The sequence below is a fragment of the Musa acuminata genome, chromosome BXJ1-4, assembly GCF_036884655.1.
Source record: "Musa acuminata AAA Group cultivar baxijiao chromosome BXJ1-4, Cavendish_Baxijiao_AAA, whole genome shotgun sequence".
Taxonomy (NCBI): domain Eukaryota; kingdom Viridiplantae; phylum Streptophyta; class Magnoliopsida; order Zingiberales; family Musaceae; genus Musa; species Musa acuminata.
In genome coordinates, this window is record NC_088330.1 from 919,974 (window position 1) to 940,930 (window position 20,957).

At 37.5% G+C, this 20,957-nt stretch overlaps 3 protein-coding genes across 4 annotated transcripts; all 3 read right to left on the reverse strand.

Moving 5' to 3' along the window:
- Positions 1-4,640: 4,640 nt before the first annotated feature.
- On the reverse strand, positions 4,641-8,291 carry LOC135585828 (threonine synthase, chloroplastic-like). 2 transcript variants are annotated; one of them, XM_065154594.1, is made up of 2 exons: positions 6,539-8,291; positions 4,641-4,940 (listed from the first exon to the last, which is right to left on the reverse strand). In XM_065154594.1, exons 1-2 carry the CDS (start codon positions 8,151-8,153, stop codon positions 4,927-4,929), a joined length of 1,629 nt encoding a protein of 542 aa, XP_065010666.1. In that variant the 5' UTR covers positions 8,154-8,291; the 3' UTR covers positions 4,641-4,926. The 2 variants fall into 2 exon arrangements, with proteins under 2 accessions (XP_065010666.1, XP_065010659.1); XM_065154587.1 differs by having other exon boundaries at positions 6,517-8,291.
- A 1,398-nt stretch (positions 8,292-9,689) lies between these two features.
- On the reverse strand, positions 9,690-10,040 carry LOC135671970 (NRR repressor homolog 1-like). The gene has a single exon (XM_065180427.1). The coding sequence runs from the start codon at positions 10,038-10,040 to the stop codon at positions 9,690-9,692; it is 351 nt and encodes a 116-aa protein (XP_065036499.1).
- A 4,126-nt stretch (positions 10,041-14,166) lies between these two features.
- On the reverse strand, positions 14,167-15,277 carry LOC135640295 (uncharacterized). The gene is made up of 3 exons (XM_065154604.1): positions 14,879-15,277; positions 14,732-14,777; positions 14,167-14,645 (listed from the first exon to the last, which is right to left on the reverse strand). The coding sequence occupies exons 1-3, from the start codon at positions 14,959-14,961 to the stop codon at positions 14,379-14,381; spliced, it is 396 nt and encodes a 131-aa protein (XP_065010676.1). The 5' UTR covers positions 14,962-15,277; the 3' UTR covers positions 14,167-14,378.
- Between the last annotated feature and the right edge of the window lie 5,680 nt (positions 15,278-20,957).

A 20,957-nucleotide genomic window follows, 5' to 3' on the forward strand; every position in this document is an offset into this window, starting at 1 on the left:
ATAAGATTGGCTATTACAAATTCCAAGAAGTTTTTGAGAGTCAGAAACATCAAACGCTCCTGTACAAAGTTCTGCAGCACGCAATGCACATCACTGATCCAGTCACTTCTGCTTTGCAATATTTGATCATCATGGAGTGAATCAACAAGCAGGAAATGTTGTCTCCGAATGACAGTGATATGGGACTCGGATATGCCAATTAACAAAAGCTCGAGAAAATGGAGCATCTAAGGCAACCCCAACCTTAGTTCCATAACCCAATAGATCCAATAATTGGAGAGGCAAATTTTAAGAAACCATCCATTCTTTTCAGATGTTAAGAATCTCTTGTTGGTCTCATATCAACATGTAAAAATTGCTGAAAGAGCAACTAAAAGTGCTGGAAATAAGGTTTTCTCCAAGTCAATGAGTAGAAAGACCTCACATGGATCTCAAATAAAGAGAAAATTGAATTGTCTAAAATAATAGATATAAAATGACCAAAGTGATCAAAAAAGGAATTGCAGTCATTTACTCATTGTTTCGGGGGTGGACTACACAAGGCTCTCGATAATGTGTGAAAGGACGGTCAATGTACATAGTCTTACTCCTACAAGTAGAGTAGAGAGTTCCTTTTCTATAACATGAACCGGGTCACCTAGATATCAATGAAACAACCCTATCATGACACCAATGCTCACCCTCCATCTATTATACACTATCAATATACAGTCTTATTCCTACAAGCAGAGAGTTTCTTTTCTATAACATGAACCTGGTCACCTGGACATCAATGAAACAACCCTATCATGACACCAATGCTCACCCTCCATCTATTTATACACTATCAATATACAGTCTTACTCCTACAAGCAGAGAGTTTCTTTTCTATAACATGAACCTGGTCACCTGGACATCAATGAAACAACCCTATCATGACACCAATGCTCACCCTCCATCTATTTATACACTATCAATATACAGTCTTACTCCTACAAGCAGAGAGTTTCTTTTCTATAACATGAACCTGGTCACGTAGATATCAATGAAACAGCCTTATCATGACACCAATGCTCACCCTCCATCTGTTTATACACTATCAATACACAAATCCTAACTACTATAGTCAAATTTATCTAGCACTTGAAATCCTCTTCTTTTTATCCTGCTCCTAATTCCTTTTTAATAGCTAAACAACACTAAAGTTTCTTTTAGTGTTGGTGGACAACATTCAGAGTCAAACAGGAGTTACTCAAGCCTATGGGCCATGAAAACCTTGGTTAGATAGCGATCACAATCCCTATCTTGATAGGGACCTAGGACTCCTGGGCTATGTTTCCCTATTCTGCCTGAGTCCTCCTGCTGGACCTGATGAGTAAACAAGGAAGAGGGCCCAGTTCCTGAATTGTAGCCACAACATGGTAAAACTATATAAAGATGGATTGCACAGAATGCAGCATTGCTCAGCTCCTGATGACCAGCATAAGATTTTGACTTTGCTGTTGGGTTATTTCATATACCAGGTAAAGAGAAAATAATGAGTCATGAACTCAGCTTACTAAGGTGTGTTTTTGCATGTGTTGAACGAGTCCTACAACTCTACTTGTCTCCAGATGTTCAAGGTTGATGATATGCACAAAAATCCAACTTGAGAAAGCAACAAAAATATCACAATCTTTTTTAGCAGATAGAACATTGCGGAAAAGATAAACATGGGACAACAGCCAGCAGAAAATAGATGGCAGATAGAACAACTTAATGATGAAAGATGATTCCACTAATTTCCTACAGCTAAAAAGTTTTAGCATTAATTTCTGGATCAAAATACCACAAAAGGAATTGACATAGATGCTTCTGTATAGTCAAAATCATGACCAATTCCCAGAAAATTTTCTGCTGCAAATTTATATTCTTTCATCCTAAAAACACAACAGGGAAACAAGAAAGATGTTTCCCAAACTTCACACTATTAAGCAGAAATCACTACATTGGACTAGGAGGATCAGAGACTTCAATATTGCATTTGCCTTTTCTTTTGAGGCTGCTTCTAGCCAGCAACATGAACGATGGTCCAACTGGTAAAGAGCCGAACATAATTTCAACAGATTCAACCTCAATAAGAAAGTTAATCATATCTAATCAGTGAATTTTGCACCAATTGTCAAAAAATCACATTGAATCTCTACATGTCTAGATGAATAAATAAGCCAACACTCGGAATGATACAATCCCTCTATATATCTAATGCATGTCAAATTTCTTGGATCAGACACCTGATTTAGAAAGGTCCAATTATAAACCGATGCAAAGTTGTTTAAGAATGAAACCAAACAGCAAATTGTGTTGTAAAGCAAATAATATTTTAAAGCAAATACTGTTTATTGAAAGAGAATATAGTCTCTCCATATCAAACCTGTTTAGTGAACTCTCGATGAATTGACGACTTACTAGCAACCTTGATGTTTATAAACCTGCTGAACATCAATATAATGATCCAATTGCTCTTACCGAGTCCAAGGGAACACTATCAATTAGACAAAAAAAGTACACAGAAACATATTGTTTCAATGAGATATAGTGCCATATGGTTGTGCAGAATTAATTAGATCTCAACACAGCAAAAACAAGAAAGCAGCAATAAATCAACAGTCACACGAGGCACTCGTTAAGTGTAGCATAAATGAATGGTGTGTCCAAGTCCACTGGACATATGCTTTCGTTAACAAAACTTAAAATTGTTTTATAGCTCAAAACAGTTGAGATTGCAACAATCAGAATGGTGTTTATCAATTCCATGTATGTAATTTTAAATCTGTAAAAACTAATTTTAAATCAAAACATAAAATGAGTAAATCAAAACTAATTTTATATCAAAACAGAAAAATAATTTTAAATCAAAACAACTTATTATATTAATAAACAGAAAAAATGAGAAAAAAAACTGTAATTTTAAAGCAAAACTAATCAAATCAATCATCTCACCTTTCATTTCTAAATGATCTTTAGTTCTATTTTTGCTTCAAGGGATTATCAACCTTATTAACATAAACTGTAATTCGGATTTGTTCCCATCGTTATAAAGTATATCTTCTTAAATTAACAAAATCTCCAATTGGAATTCTTTTCCATCCTTATAAAGCATCTTCAAACAAAGATATTTTCAAATATGTTTTCAGTTCAACTTCCTTTTTTATTCTTAAACAACCTTAGTAGCTAAAAAAAGAATTCATAAGATGATTCCAGGTGACAACTTATTATATTAATAAAAACTCTTGAAATAACTTACTTTTAAAATAAATTAAACTAAATAAGTTCCTGCATCATAAGTTTATGATGCATGGGAACCCATCTTGAGTTCATATGACCAATTTTGGACCAATCTCAATAGGACATCTTCGATAAATTAGAAGCTCAGGTACCAATTTGATAGGATGAATTGTTTTAATGACAATATAATGTAGAACAGTTTACTCCAATACCAACATGTTATAGGACAAAAACATAGATAGGCAAAGGGATTCATATGCAAGGCCCTAAATCCGTAGGCTATATATACATCACTGACCCTAGAGAATGAATGTGGCAAATGTGCATAGATTTTTTGACATGTTCTTAACAGGACAACAATTAAATATAAATCCTTGCTTCTAGTCTTGATGAAATCCTCAATATCAGCGCTTGGTTGGTCATTGGTGGCATTTTCTGAAATATGTAGTCACCACAACATAATTTCATTAAGAGGACAACAAATAATTTGTACCAAGGGTGAGACACTACTAATCAGTCATAGTCGCAACTCGCAAGCACATTTTTTGTTTGAAGGTGTAAGCAGCTGCATTTAAACATACAGTGCTAAATTGTATCCTTGAGTGGTTATTACACATTTTTACTAAACATGCATTTAAATCATGATGTTTAAGAAACAAGTTTAATGCCCTATTATAGACAGTTATCTAGTTGTCTATCTCAACTACTTTCTTGTCCAAACAGGTCTAGATAAAGCAACCTATTACATTGCTTCGGATGTTTAAGGTACTCCACAATAGTTTCTAGAAATGAAGCCATATGCAGGATGCCTAAATATATACATGCTGACACATAAATGAAACATAGGTGGCCCCTCTTTATAAAAAAAACTTTACAGAAGGTCACTAAAAACCAAAAAAATATTGGAAATAAATTAAAAATGAAAAGAATAAAGAAAACTTCATATCTAACTATCAGTATTATAACATTATTAGACAAATTATTTGTCATGAACAAACATATAATATGATGAATTCACTGAAGAGGCAAGTCAAGAAGTACAGATGAAAAGGCTAAGAAAAACACAGATGATGAAATAAAAAATAAAAATAATTATAATATGTAAATTAAGATATTTATTTATTATGGTAATCTGTTCCTCGATAGAGGCAAGGTTGAATAGTGCATACATTGTTCGTCAATAAAGGTAAGGCTACTTCCATTATTAGGTAAGGTTGCGTACATTGTTCTCCGATAAAGGAAAAACTGCGTACATTGTTCCTCAATAGAGGTAAGGCTGCATACATCGACTCTTCCCAAACCCCACAATGGGACCAAGGTTTTATTTGGTTAGTAGGTATTTGAATAAAGATGAGCCAAAACACATTATGGAGGCACATTTGGTTAGTAGATAATAATAAATGGAACCAAGATTTTATTTCAGTACCAGCACCTGAATCAGTCCCAGGTCAGCATGGTATGCAACTAGCAAACCACAAGTTTGCCACCAAGTTCCCATATGAACCAGTACATACCGCCAGTATACTGTGAGATTGCATTCCACGGGCATGCATGCACACACACAGACACACAAAAGAAAAAGAAGATATGAACTGAACATTGAAGGATCTGGGATAGTTTTTGCCAAGGATCAGACACTTCTGCACCCCAATATAAATGCATGGCAGACTAGGATATCAACTATTCGCCCATTCCTGAAACAAGAGAAGTAATGAATCACATATCAATGTGCTTTCTATTTCAAGATTTTTTCCTTTCCATTGAAAGAACTCTGAAGATGATAATCTGATATTGATACTAGGTGTTATGATATATTCCTGAAAGAGTACAAAAAATTCTTGAATCAAAAATTCAATTAGAATGGCATCATAACAGATCAAGAGAAGCTCAAAGGAGTTTAGCAGAGTTGTTACTGTCTCCTGTACATGAATTTCCTATGACAGAATGAACCTGCAAGTCTAGGCAAATTTTAAGCCTACAACAAACACTTGATATTAGTTCAGTCAAAGTTTGAATAAAGGCTTAGGAACCAACTTGGAGTGATCTTGAATGGCAAAATACATGCATCTAAAGAGATTAAAATGGGCATAAAGCCTTTCGTGTCCAATGCAATGACCCTGGACCCACAACAGAAAACCATACATATATTTTATTGTAACTATTTTAAATAAGTTTAAAAATATAGCCCTATAAATGCAGGAGACCGAATCAATCTCTATTCAACAAAGTCAAGCCACATTTCACAAGTGCTAAAGAGATTGCAATGTATAGCATGAGTCACTCATCGATCATATAAATCCCATCCAATCCACAAAATTGAAACCTTCCCAAAGACCATTAAATTCATTTGATAATAGGTAACTATTTGAGACCTAAACCACCTAACAAAAACCACTACAAGTCCAAGTTGGTCAGGGACTTCTGAAATGAGAGAACTGAAAATTTAAGATACCAATCCAATAAGCATATTTATAATACAGTGCCCATTTAACAAACAATAATGTCAAACGTCATTCATACTGTGACAATTTACACTCTAGTTTCACAAAACATGTAAAAGTCACATCCCAACATTAATATAACCCAGTAAGACAATATATAATATGGAAATCTAATGCAGTTAGTCAGATCGTACTAAGTTTAAGTTGGTACTAGGTTTAAGTTGGCCGACCGATATTTGTTTCCTATTTTTGTAAGGAGTTTCGGTTTATTTCTGTAATATTCTTAGGCAATTTTTGCATAATCCTAAAAGCGCTAGGAATACTTGTTTTAGCTACTTAGGAAACCATGATCATGTCTATTTAGAAAACTCTATTGGTATTGAGCTGAGTTTTAAATTGTTTCAAAGTCCTATTTTTGGGTCAACATCTCTCAACAATAGCCAAAAAGTTATTATTGGTAAGCACAAATACCTTTAAGTGTATAGTTTTTACAATAGAAACAGAAGTACTTGATCCAGGTAAATTTTAGCATCCAAATTAGAAGAACAACTTAAAAAAGGAGACAGCTCTAAAATCTCCCACTTGAACAACAAACTTAACACTAGTTGAAGCAAGGAATGATGTTATTAAGACCTACAAACACAAGAACAAAGTAGCTAACGTGCACTGATTTCTACGTGCAACAATCCAATTCCTTGCCTTGCCAGCTAGGAAATAAAGGAAGATCTGAATGCATCAAATGCCTTGGATTATTTTGTCTCGTTCAAAAACATGACCAGAGGCATAACAGAGTCAAATCAAACTGAGATTTGAGGGCGAGTAGGCTTACATTGATCATAGGCTAAGCTTACCTTCCAGCTTCTTCTTCAGAACATCCATCACGGCACCAAAATTAGCCTTCACATGTACGGGTGGGTTCGCGTACTGGCAAGCCATGTTGGCTATCTCCTTCGAGTGATAGGCCACTTTTGATTGGCTGAATTTGAGCCCATGAGCGGTGCTGACTACTATGGTGCGGTCATTCGTCTTGATCACCCCCCTCTCCCTTAGCTTGAACAGTGCAGCAAGAGCAACCCCGGTGTGTGGGCAGGCAAACATGCCCGTGCGGTCAGCAAGAGACATGGCATCCATGAGCTCCTCCTCGGTGGCCTCCTCGACGATGCCGTCCGTGGCCTTGAGAGCAAATACAGCACGGTCAATGGAGACAGGGTCGCCGATTTGGATGGCGGAGGCAAACGTGTCTGCCGCCACCATGGGCTTGAAGTCAGCCCAGCCAGACTTGTAGTAGAGGTAAAGGGGATTGGCATTGGCTGCCTGTGCGCAGACAAGGCGTGGCACGCGGTCGACCAGCTCGAGCTCGCGGCACATCTCGAAGCCCTTGTAGAAGGCGTAGATGTTGCCCAGGTTGCCACCAGGGACGATGACCCAGTCGGGCACCTCCCAGTCGAACTGCTGCAGGATTTCTATGGCGGCAGTCTTCTGACCCTCAAGGCGGAGGGAGTTGAGGGAGTTGGCCAGGTAGATGGGGAGTTCGGCGGTAACCTCGCGGATGAGGCGCATGCAACCGTCGAAGTCAGTGTCGATGGAGAGAACGGTGGCGCCGTTAGCAATGGGCTGGACGAGCTGAGCGAGGGAGATGCGGTCAGTGGGAAGGAAGACGATAGCGGGGATGCCGGCGGCAGCGCAGTAGGCGGAGAGCGCGGCGGAGGTGTCGCCGGTGGAGGCGCACCCGACGCCGGCGATGGGGCGGTTGAGGGGGGCGCTGCGGAGGCGGTTGACCTGGCTGACAAGGACGGTCATGCCGAGGTCCTTGAAGGAGCCGGTGTGCGAGATGCCGCAGTGTTTGACCCAGAGGTCGGGCATGCCACCGAGGTGGTCGCGACCGAGGCGCTCGGCCCAGAAGAGGTTGGAGTTGCCCTCAAAGAGAGACACAATGTGGTCGGGGTCGATCTCCGGGAGGACAAACTCCTTCTTGGACCAGACGCCAGAACCGTAGGGCCAGGTGGTGCGGCCGACGCGGGAGTCGAACAGGGCGCGCCAGTGGGAGCCGGGGAAGCGCTTCAGGGCGGAGAGATTGTGGCGGACGTCAAGGAGACCGCCGGAGCGACTCCGGTACACCACGTCATCGAGCGAGTAGGTCTCCGCAGTGTCGGCGGGAGCATCAAAGGGCACGTAGCACGCCGAGAAGCCGTGCGACGCGTTCGCCTCGTCGCGCCGGCACGCCTCCTCGCGGATGTTCTCCTCCGGCGGCCTCCGGCTCTTCAATTGCTGGTGGTGGTGGACACCGGTGGGGTCGGAAGCGGTGGATGAGCAGGAGATCCGGGTCCCTCGGCAATGGCGGAGGAGGAGAAGGGAGCCAGGGTTGCGGAAGCGGTTTAAAGTCGAGATCACATTATCATTCTTGCCCTCAGAGTCTGTGATGGAGGAGAGGGAGAAGAAGAATGAAGGAGAGAAGGCGGCGGCCATGGCGGTGTCGGGGGCAGCGACGACGACGAGAGAGCAAGGATAGACCAGCAGATTTGGGTGATTGTATTGTTGGTTGGATTACCACTACAACAAGAGAGAGAGACAGCTACATGAATAGCTAATGGCGAATACAGAGGCAGACCCAAGTAGTTTAGGTCGAGCTTGGTGGTTTCGCATTGGTCTCTTGTCCGCTGAATCTAAAGTCCAACCATTCGGAATCCTTTTTATGATTCAAAATTATTATAAATAAAATATGATTATCTTGTAATCTTAGGTTTTTTATATCGTAAAACGTCAAACATGGTCAACGATGCCAAAATCATCTAGCACGAATCTTAAGGATGAAGGAGCCATCCATCAAAATTGATTGATGGCCATGTGTGCGCGTAATTTATGTTATTTCATCGCTGTACTTTTTATTGTCGATTGGATCAACTTCAACGCGATTGACCGGAGGCCTTCATGGGGCCCACACAGTGGGGCAGACCGCCGCCTTCCATGGGCTTTCCTTGTTCGAATAATTAGGTCCGATTTAAAATTCCTCTGATAATAGAAATTTTATTGGGAAAAGCTGTCTTTGTTGACCCATTATTCGTTTTTACTTCGGGTAGGATTTTTTACAAATAATAAAAAAAACTTATGAATCAAATCCAATTGAATCATGGCTTATGAACCATTGAAAATTGAATTGATGTTGAATTAGTTCTATCAAATCTCCTTTGCTTCCTCTTATTATTCGTCTTTTCATTTTTTCTCTTCGTTCATTGTGTTTGTATTATTTTCCTCAGTTTTCCTTTTCATCTATTTTTATTTCTCCTTATATCTATGTTATTTAAGTTTAATTGATATGATATTAATTCTTGAAGAATTATTTTTAATTATATGATTTTATTATAATTATATCGATGCCGAAGACTCGGGTTGTGGGCATCTAAGTGCATTTTTCTTCGTGAAAGATCATATAAACGATTAGGCTGATTCAAATGAGTACTCTTTATCGGACCTAATCCTTTGTGTATTATCATCGTCTTTATGTACTCGTGTAATATCTACAGTTGGCTACTACTATTATGGATCTCTTTTTTATTTTTTTGGTCATCCACTTTCGTTTTTTTTTTTTTTTTTTTTGGGTCTTATCTCTTTTTTTTTCGAAAGCAAAAAAGCAAAAAACTTTACTTCAAATCTACGCCGTTTGGGAACCAAAAATGAAGACCAAATAGAATTGATATATTTAGCAATTATCAAAAAAATATGTTCCGTTATCTAAAAGACACAAAGTTGGGCGTCCTTATTCTTTTCCTCCTTTATTTAAAGTCATTCCAACTCGTACTGCACACTCCGAGGGTCAAAATTACTGATATGCCAATTAAGAATCCATTTACGTTGACTTGTAGCAACAGTCTTCGAGTGTAAGAATCCATTTACATGAACAGTATTCGAACACAAGGAAACACGCATATCAGATGAGAGACTTTTGAATCAGTGCCACACGGTGAAGAAGAAGGTAGGAAATGGAAGCCCAACCGCAATGGCTAGCTAGAGGGAGAGGGAGAGGGAGAGATCCAAACTGCTCTTCTCCTCTCTCTCCTCTTCCTCCTTCCCATGCCTTCTCTCCCCATCCTTGGGTGGTGGATTCGACGTCACGCTGATCGCCGAGCTGCAGACTCCAGCCTCCTCCTTGAAGTCCTCCATCTCAAACCTCGGCTTCCAAACAGGCTTTGCTGCTTCCTTCTTCATCCTCTTATGCCTGCTCCTCCTCAGGGAGTCTCTCATCGCTCTAATGTTCTCCAGCAAAGCGTAGAATCTCTCCATCTCTTCCTCTCCTTGCTTATCTTCTTCCCTATCTGCACTCGCTGGTCTCTTCGACTCCCTCCTCTCTTCCTCCATCGTCCTACAGATGAGAGACGAGAGAGGAAATGACTCGAATTTATAGCTCTCTCTGTCTCTAGGAGTCAATCTCCACCTCATATGTGTCGTCAGCGTACTGACGTATTGACGCTGCCATACACGACGGGAACGTGCGTCGTCGCATCCAAGGATCCACGTTCATCACGCCCCACTGATAGAAACTGGATTACCTCACAGAAAGCTTGTTTGCGAAGGAAGAAGAAAACACGAGGAGACAACATGGAGCTGATGCGAGACCAAAGAAGCAGATCGCCACCTGATTCTTCTTCTGCTCTTGCAAGTGCCTCTCTGATGAGTAATGCGGCAGAAAAGAATTCAAAGAGGTGACAAGGAAAAGTGCTGTGATGATCCAAATTAATCCTACATGTGTCCTCGTGATTATGATGTGTACGAGTCAATATTTTACCTACTTCTTTTGTGATTGGTGGAAGACCATCCCTTCCCTCTACCTACATTTACCATGATCCATAGGCATTCCAAATAAAATTGTGGTGCATGATTACTCTATTATGCCATGATTTGCACGCATTCCAAGTAAAATCTTCTATGCATCTTTTAATATCACAGATGTATATTAATATTATTGGTCAGATACATTAACCTTATTGTTTGACAAACATGTGTTTAGGGCAAGGCATTAGTCATATTAAAATAATCTACTTGTGTTGCTTTATTTCTTTTCATCCTGTCAATCTCAACTGGTCTTATATCACTTTGACCTGCCATAACATTTTTAACAGTATATATTCTCTCTTTTTTTTTTTATCTTCATTCAAATACCACTTAATATTTGTGCTTCATGAACATAAACATTTTATAATAAGATGACGGATCTAATGGCATTAACGCTCTCAATTAAAATGAAGAATAAAAATAAATGTATACGTATAGATTCTCAATTGGAATTTCGATTCTGGGTATGGAACTCTTTGATTCTTATTTTGATTTGAATACCGAATGATTCCTTTCCTGATCTCAATGTCAAAACAAATGTTCTTCCATAAGAAAAATCTTCGTGTATATAAATGTATTTACGTTCCAAATATTTTTGAGTTATCGATTGACCCCTTCTACCAGATGTCTTCAGTGTCATGTTCCACTATTGTACTCAACAAAAAGCACAATTGCGTGGACCTGCAAACCTAACTTGGTCCGCCATTCGAGGTTGCAAGTGCATTATATATTTGCTTGAACTTAATGAACTTGCTTTACATGAAAATAAATGTAATAATCATCCCAAATTATGTTTTATACTTATCCCAAAATGCTTATATCTTATGTATGTCACAAACTGATGTAATAGGATAACTAACATGCTGGCTTATTATAATTCTACCATTGGCCCGAGTTAAGCATGTCCAAATTAATAATAATACAATATTTTTTTTCTTATAAATAAATTTAAATATTAATTTACTTTTGATACAGTACTAAATTATACGACAAACACAATGACATGAATATATATATATATATATATGGATATATTTTGATGTAGGTGATAAAAGATTAGTATTGTTTGATAAAGAGATGCAGTGGTGAGCTCATGGAAAGAATCCCTCCTCCAGGTTCCAAACTGAACGAACTTGGCATTTGTTCGATTCCTTCCTTGTAACTCACAGATTCTATACTGTGCATCTTGTCAAGTGGAGTAGTAGACAAGCGTTCCAAAGAAATTAGAAATGGCATAGACTTTTCTTCTTTTTCCTAGTATACACACAAAGGCACGAGTCTCTACGATATATGATATATTATAGATATAACTAAATTATGAGAATAATTATTAGTCAATAAAAAGGAGATATAATTATAATAATTTTTTTTATGAGATAATATTGATTGGAGTGATTTTTTAAATTATTTATTTGATCATTTGCAGTCACCTATAAAATGATAGGACCTCATATGAATAAAATATACAGAGATATGATAAGGAGCTATAGCCTTAGGATTACATAATATATTATTGAAAGATTACATATTTTATCTCATCTTCTCTTTGTCCCTAAATCATTGCTCAAAGAAAAGACAAGTCTAATTCTCCTTATATTCAAGGATAAATAAGATATTTTAGGTTATCGACATTTAGATATTAAAGGATAAATCACAAGAATTATTATGACTGTCTCAAAAAAGATATGGTTTTGACCTAATATTATTATGTTTATTAGACTTATTAGCTTATTTTATAAAATTCATGTGCACGTGTAAAATATTTTTTTAAAGTTTTAAAATCTAATTAAGTAAAATTATTTTTAAATAAAATTTTATTTTATTTATTTTATATCTTACTAATTAATGGGTCAAACGAGAGAATGTTAGATTATATGATCCTATCTAATTAGGTAAAATATATTATACTTATAAATTCGACATCGATATACTTACAGATCAAATAAAAACTTTATGATGAAATAGACATCGTATATTTGACCAGTTGTTATTTGATTTTAATATTTAATATTTTTTTATAATAATAATAATAATAATATATTATAATTTTTATACTTATTTTTATATTATTATTATAATATTATATTTCATTACATAGACACTAAGAGTATATATATTAATCATGTAAATATGATTATGTTATGTTTAAAATATATATTAAACACAGGAAACATTCCCATCTCTAAACAATGGCCATGGGAGCTCGAAACTATAACCCAACAAGAGGGAAGGCCACAATGTAGTTGACTATGAACAACTTTGATTAATGGTACGTGTAATTAAGGCGACACATGGAGGGAGATGCATATAAGATAAGAGAGGCGGATATGATAGAAATAGAGAAAAAATGGCGGTGGAAGTATATTGGAAGAGAGCTCTCGTAATTATATATATATATCCTGACATCAACAGTACTCTATGTTGGGTTTTTTGCATTAGTTTTTTCGCCTCAACTAGTGATTTTTTTTTAGTTAGTTAAGCTTTCACTTGTCGAAGGGTCTCTCTCGGTTATCATATGATTGGTCCATTGTACTCGAAGCATTTATGTATACCAACTTGTCATTTGCATCGCATTAATACATGCACTACATTCTTCGTTCTTTGAACCACTGATGTCTAAGCCTTGACTGACTTTAGACTATTTATGGCATCCCGATTAATTAATTTAATATGATTGTTAATACCTGCATGAAGTTCCAAATGACTCTACATGTAAAACTTAGTCACAAGGTTTGTCATCAATATAATATCTAAAATGAACAGAGTATGTATCTCCTAACTAGCGATAATATAATATTCAATTCATTTTTTTATCTTCCGTCTCTCGAATTCCTTAAGAATGTTTTTTTCGATCATACCGAATGCAAATTATATAAAGAGTGACAGAGACAATCAAATATTTTTATATTTCTGAAGAAATTTCTCCAACTTAATAATAGTCTAACAATAACTTCTTAGATTATGTAGTCCTTTATAATTGAACAAGATATATAATAAAATTAATTGGATTCTGATGATAGATAATAGTTAATAAAAAAAAGTTCATATTATAATAAAATTTCTTAAGGGATGCCCTTAAGGGATGCTCTTGAGGGGATTATTTCAATGGTATGCATAAGAAGGGATTCCTCCATACTTTTTAGATGACATCAAAAAGATATGTATCGTAAAACTAGATCTAATATTAATTTGATTTTAATCCCAAGATAAACAATTATTTCCATATTTTATATAACATATTACAGATTTTATGTTAAATGTAATCTTTCTTTGGATCATTCAAGTTGACAATCAATTAAACATTGATAAGTAAATTTAAAATAATTTTGAAGGAGATATGGAACATTAATTACATTTATAATGTCAACTTCTTTCGAAATCAGTTCATAAGTGACGATCCAATATTGACAACAAGCATATCCATAATGACGAGAAAAGGCAAAGCTGGTAGATAATTAATGGAGAAACAACCGCTTAACAATCAACATCTCCTCGTAAGAAAACTTGCTGACATCACAAACATGGAAGAACAAAGCCACGAAGGACACTGGATTGCACAGATACGTAATACAAATCTTACGACACAAAAAAGAATCTTTTTGGTTCTTTCCCGATCCACAAACCTCCAATATCTAACTCCAACGAACCCAAAACCAAGACATCATTGACTCACCTCCTACCGACAAGACTCCAAAAATATACAACAAGAAGAAAAGAGATGGAGAAGAGGAGGAAAAGATTGTCTCGCACTCACTCTTCCCTTATTCCATCCACTCAAAAAGGACAACTTTAAGACGACGATATGTACAGCAACTAGGGTCTCGAAAGATGACTCGAGGAGCTCATGGTGTTTTGGAGGATCCTTCAGGCAATGGCGGCGATGCCATGGCCTCTTCTTCGGTCTCGATCGAGGCACTCGAAGCCCTCGACTCTCGTGGCGGCAGGCTGGAGACGGAACTTGGCGGGCGCCTCCAAAGCCACTGAAGGCGGCGCAGGATGTAGCAGGAAAGGAAGCACCAGCTTGTCGTCGCCGAAGCAGGCGTCATGGATCAGTGGGTTTGTGGATCGCACCGGTGGAGATCCAGCGAAGAATGGTGGTGACGACGATGGCATTTGATTAGCTTCCCCGTCCTGTTCGGTAGCCACGAGTCATCAGAACAATTCTGGCGAAGATGAGTATAACAAAATCGATAGAAAAATTGGGAAAAGGTTTTCACCTCTGAAAGGAAAATATCAGAAAGCGCAGAAGGTTTTGCCTGATTACTGCATCCAACACAAGAATCAGTAACAACTCCTCATAAATATCCAAAAGTCTTGGAAACGGACGGGAGAAGAAGAAGAAGTAAATCTCAGCGGCAGATTACCGTGTTTGCCATGGCCGGTTCGGGTTGATCCACCGCGGCTTGGGGCAAACCACCGCCTTTCTCCCGTTTGCTGCCACCTCCATCTCCTCGAAACCAGCGAGATAGCTTTGTTCTATCACACAAAGATTCAGTTGTCCGCAAGATCTAAACTTTTAGATTCCAGCCTCCGTCCAAGTGAATGCTTGGTTAGGGTGGAGGGGGAATTTATCGAGGGAGACGGAGGAGAAAGAGAACGAAAAGATGTGAGCGGACGAAAGGAAAGCGCAGGGAGCGTGTGAGGACAGGGAAACTGGATCTGTAGCAATTTATAGCTGATTTGCTTGCAGATCTACTGACGTAAATGCCTTTTTGTTTGTAGGCGACCTGAATACTGCCGCTCCAGAAAAAGGAAACAAAGTATCTAATTGCGGAAACTGACTATTATTGTTCGATGTTATCAATATATAGATCGATCGATTTCTTCGCCTCGTTGCCGACCGCTCGTTTCTTCCGCTCTCCTCTCCGTAGGAGACGACCATTTCAATAACCACGTGCTTACACGCACGTGTGTGAATAAATATATTTCAAAAGACAGCGTATACACGTGTCATACGTTGCGCATTCGGATATATATGCACGTGCGCAAATCCAATAATTGTGTTTATTCGGGGATCTTAAAGTGGTGACACCTGCGAACCATTGAGAATTGGATATCAGACATTCTTGCAGAGCCAACAATTTTGAGTACAGATCCTCCTTTACATCAAGTTGACATTTCGTTAGATTAATCTTCTGTTATTACTTTCGTTGAGAGTGACTCAAGAAATTTGTACGAATAAATTTTGATTCATTTTTCAAGATAACATTGAAGATGTAGACATATAAATTAGAGATTTGCTTTATATTACTGTATGTTCAAGCGATTTAAGTACATATATCATATCTTTGTAGTATTCGTGGCATATATGAATACTATGAAATATAAAAAAATAAATCAGTTGGTCGCTTAGAGGAGCGATAGGAATTACCCAGTCTGACCTAAGCCTAAAATTAATATAGGTCAACCCTGATCTAACTTGCCAAACTCTCGAGATGATGACCTCCCAAGATGCCTAAAATTTTCTTAACTAAGGTAATATAGTTTTAAGAAGGGGAGTAAGGATAATCTTAAAAGAGGTGAGATAAAATAATATATTATTTATAGTCTATACTTTCTAACTACACGTGGCTAGAAAAATATTCTCTAAATTAAGGAATGAATATTTTTATTAGTGAATGACATGGTAGATTTGATGCAATAATTTTTATCATTATTATCAATATCCAATTGTTAAGTTGTTAAAAGATATTATGTATATCACTTATCCTACCATACTTGTGTTGACTTCGCATGAAACATTGCTTGGAGGGTGATCAAATTGAGGACATGAGGATCTTGTGAGACGAAGTATAATACTTGTGTTGACTTCGCATGAAACATTGTTTGGAGGGTGATCAAATTGAGGATCTTAGGCTTTTGGATAAGATACTCAATGGAAAAATATGTGTTGGCTACGAGAGACATCTCAAGTTACTTTATTTAAGAAGGGCACTACGAGTGAGGAACCGTTACCCATGAAGGACATCGAGTGAGGGAGGAGGTTCTTCCCTGTATCGATGCCTTAAGTACAAGGAACCCTTGCCCGATGTGTTTGCCGTGGATGAAATGAGCTTTAATATAAGGTGGGCACCTGGAGTGTACAGAGCTCTTGTCTAAGGTGGTCACCTTAAGTGAATGGAGCTTACACACTTAAGGTGGACACCTTCGGTGAAGTGCGTTTTAGCTTGAGGTGATTGCCTCGAGTGCTTTAGCCTGAGGTGGTCGCCTTGGGTGAATAGATCTTTTGCCCAAGGGGGCAATCTTGAGTGTTTGGAGATACTCTTGGCGGGGAGAATCGGATACTTAGCGATGTTTATAGTTATGTTATGCTTACAAGGATCCTAAAATAATGATACCTCTAATTACTGAGATTTGGATGTGATGCATACTTATCGACTTTGGTTGTCTGACGTGTTAGGAGATTCAAAACTAGCTTCGGTCTAACATCTGAACTTATCATAAGAGCGGATGCAGTCTGGTTAGATTTCTTCCAAAACTGCATTAACATGCCCAATAAAGTACCTTCAGGGGTTTCAAAAGGTTCAAAAGTTCAATTATATTATTAGTAAGAAAGAGAGAGTCCAAATGGTCCACCTAAGATATTTTATAATAGTTTTTAGTAATAGCTAAGAGTAAGTAGGTGTTTAATTCATGTGACAATTGCATGAAATCATTGGGCTTTACTTGGATGTGAAAAATTAATCGAACAGTCAGACATTATGGTTTACATTATGGTTTGCATAGTCATGCATCATGCATCATGCATCATGCATCATATTACTTTGGTGGGTCATTTATGGATGAATTTGACAACGAATATACTTTATTATCAAGTTTATGATCGAATTCAACTGTATCATGTGTTAACAGATGTTTCATGATCGGATTCAACCATGTCATGGGATAGTCAATGCTTTATGGCTAGATTCGATAGCATGAAGATGACATATGCTTTAAGATTTAACATCAAAAGATAATGGATGCTTTATGGACAACCATGTTGATAAGAAATGCTTCATGATCATATTTGATCACGTTAGCAGATAACAAATGCTTTATAATCAGATTCAACTACGTCACGAGATAATAGATGCTTTATGGTTAGATTTAGCCATGTTAGAAGATAACAAATACTTCATGTTTAGATTTGGGTTCATCAAAAGATAATGGACATTCGATGGGATGATTCGATTGCAACAAAAGATAACGAAGGTTTCATTGATGGAGTTAAGTTCAATTGTATTGAGAGACAACAAATGCTACATGGTCGAGTTAAATCATATTAGGAGATAAAAGATACTTCATGACTAGATTTGATTATGTAGAAAAGAAATATGTACTTAGTGGCAAGATTCAGATATGTTAGTTGATAACATACTTCAAGACTAAACATGATCATGTCAATTATAGTTGAGATACTTTATGGCTAGATTCAATCATATTAGCTGATGTTGGAAATGCTTCTTAGGTACATTCATTTATGTCAATTGAGACACTGATCCACATGTGCGATTCGTCCTTATCGTTTTAAGTGATAGTATGCATAATTACCCTGTAGCACTTGGCTTATGGTATTAGATTACATTTGATTTTTTGATGTTCCATAATCATTGCCTAACATTTGATCTTGCTTATCTAGTGAAGGTCTTCCATGCCATCATTCAGTCGAACTACTACGGATCTCTCTTGGCCAATTATATGTCACCTGTCTACCAAACTATCGAGCAAATGAACGGTCCAATGCTGGATGCCAAAAGTTGCTTTACCCCTATAAAAGGGCATAAGCTTTTGTTCCCCTCTCATAGTCACTGGAACTTTATAACATCTAGATCTAGAGTTTTTTTCTTGAATGCTCCTTTTGAATGTTTATAATGGCTTCCTAGATCACTTAGATTGATGATTCAAAGAGGTTGAGAGAGAAATTATAATCTATCGATTGTATTATGTATGAGATGCCTCATTTAGATCCTAAATGTTCTGTCTATTTATAAACAAAAGTAGAGGATCTAGGATAAGTTATTAGGAGAATTCTCACTTCTTTTTTATCGACCAATATCTGTCATCAAAACCTAATTAGTTCTATTATATATCTTATCTAATTATAAAGAGCCACATAATCTAGCAAAACCATCAATGACGACCGTATTGATGTCTCACAAGGCCGACAATGGTGCTCCAAAGCTTACAGTTATTCAAATTCTAGACCTTAATGGTGTAGTCCCAGGACGCTGGTGGGCTGAAAAAAGTTGGGGCTAAAGTGAACACAGTTGACCCAATTAGTGTGGGTGCCGACATCCTGGATGGTGTACTTACATTCAATGGAGAATGAGACAATGAGAACGTCCTTGGTGTGCCCAACGAAATGTCAAGTGGTGGCGTCGATAGAGAGGTCCCAGAGGCATAGATCGTCATCTTAAGAGCTAGAGAGGGCGAACTATCCATCTAAGGAAAGAAACACGTCATGAGTGATCGATAAGATGATGACGATGGACATCGTAGAAGTCGATGACATCCTTGATGAGAGGCTCTATACGAGAACGGACTAAACACAATAGGAAGAGATGATCATGTCGGAGTTGTCAATAGAGACGACGATCACCATCATTGTGTCTATGTGACCTCACATCGTGCCACAAAAGACCAATGTGTCAATAGAGATGATCGACACACCACACCGAGGCTCAATGAAGAGGAGACCGACTCGAGTCGACGAGAAGAGGAAAGGAGGTATGTGACGAAGATATGGTTCGACTAATTACAAAAATAATTATTTTTTTATAATTAATTATCTTTGAACATCTCAATCTCTATACAAATTTTATATTTTAAAAATTAAACCATTTAATTTTATTATTTTAATAAAACTTTAACATTTTACTTTCATAAATATAAACAACTTTATTATTTTAATAAAACTTTAACATTTTACTTTCGTAAAATGTTTATATTTTAAAAAATAAACCATTTAATTTTATTATTTTAATAAAACTTTAACATTTTACTTTCGTAAATATAAAAAAAAACTCAATATAAATTTTAAAAGTATAATAATTAAGATATTAAAAAATAATAATTATAAAAATATAATCTGTAATTAACCCCTTATCAGATGACTTGGGAACTGGGTGCGAGATGCTGCTAGGTTTCAGAAATTGGGAACTGGGTCTTCAATAGTGCGTTGGGAAGTAACGGACGGGCGCTTCTTAAGCCAGCTTTTAGCGATCATTTCCTACTACACATTACAGATTTGGCTTGTTACGCTTCTATCCTGCAACGAAAAGCAAACACAAAGGGGATGAGAGTAACCAATGGAGGTCAAGATCAGATATTGATTCTTATCCATATATATAGCTTCGTTTATACGGCATATAGAAGTGATCATTTCCTAATGCACATTTAAGTTATAAAGCTAATGCAAGATTTGGTTTGTTTCACTTGTACACTGCAACGTAAAGCAAAACATAAAGGATGACAGTAACCAATGGAGGTCAAGATCAAATCTTGATTTCTATCCAAATATATGGCTTCTTCTACATGGCATAATGGACATTAAGATCAGCTTTTGCCATTTTTCTTACACGCCTTATATTTTATTAGCACCATAACCTTCCACACTCGCAGGACAAAACACAGAAAAAGATCCACTTGTAATGTATTGCGAACAAGAACACAGTTATTTTGCATAAGCATCACCACCTCGGTGTCAGAATCCAACCGTGTAATTCTTGCAGACATTGTTTAGATTGTAAAGGATCACAGCTGCAGTTTAAGAACTAAAAGAAAACAACAGCTTAGAAGATCTCAGAAGAAAACTAAACATTAATGGTCCTATATAACTAAATCTAACCCATTTAGACAGGCTTATCATCTCAGGATTAGCCTGGCTATCTCCTGCGAGTGGAAGCACAGAAACAAAATAATAGGCAGCAGCGAGTTACAAAGAATAAAGTTCCTCGACATCGTGTTTGTTGGGCTGATGGCCCATATTCAGCCCATGTGGGTTTTATCAGCCCACAGCCCACACCCTCTCTTAACCTAACCCTAATTAAGATTAGGGGGTGTGGTGGCTACGTTTTAGAGGCAGATTAAGGCTATAAAAAGGCAGCAACGAGGCAGATCTTGGAGGCCACGGGATTCCAAAGAGAAGAAGGAGATCAAGGCAGAAAAGGAAGAGAAAGAAAGGGAAGAAGACAAGGACAACGCAGAGAGACTGTTCACAATCATCTAGCAGTGTTCTCATCTCAGGTTAGATCAAATCTACAGTAGACTCTTGCTGTGATTACTTGGGGAGGTTTTAGATATTGTGGGCAGTGACGTGATCCTTGTATCCCAGTTATTCTCTTGTGGTTGTTGCTAGGGTTTTGGGCAAGAGATTGAGATTTGTATATTCATTATTCTCATAGTGGATTATCTCTAGTTTACCCCGTAGTTTTTACCCTTCACATTGAAGGGGTTTTCCAC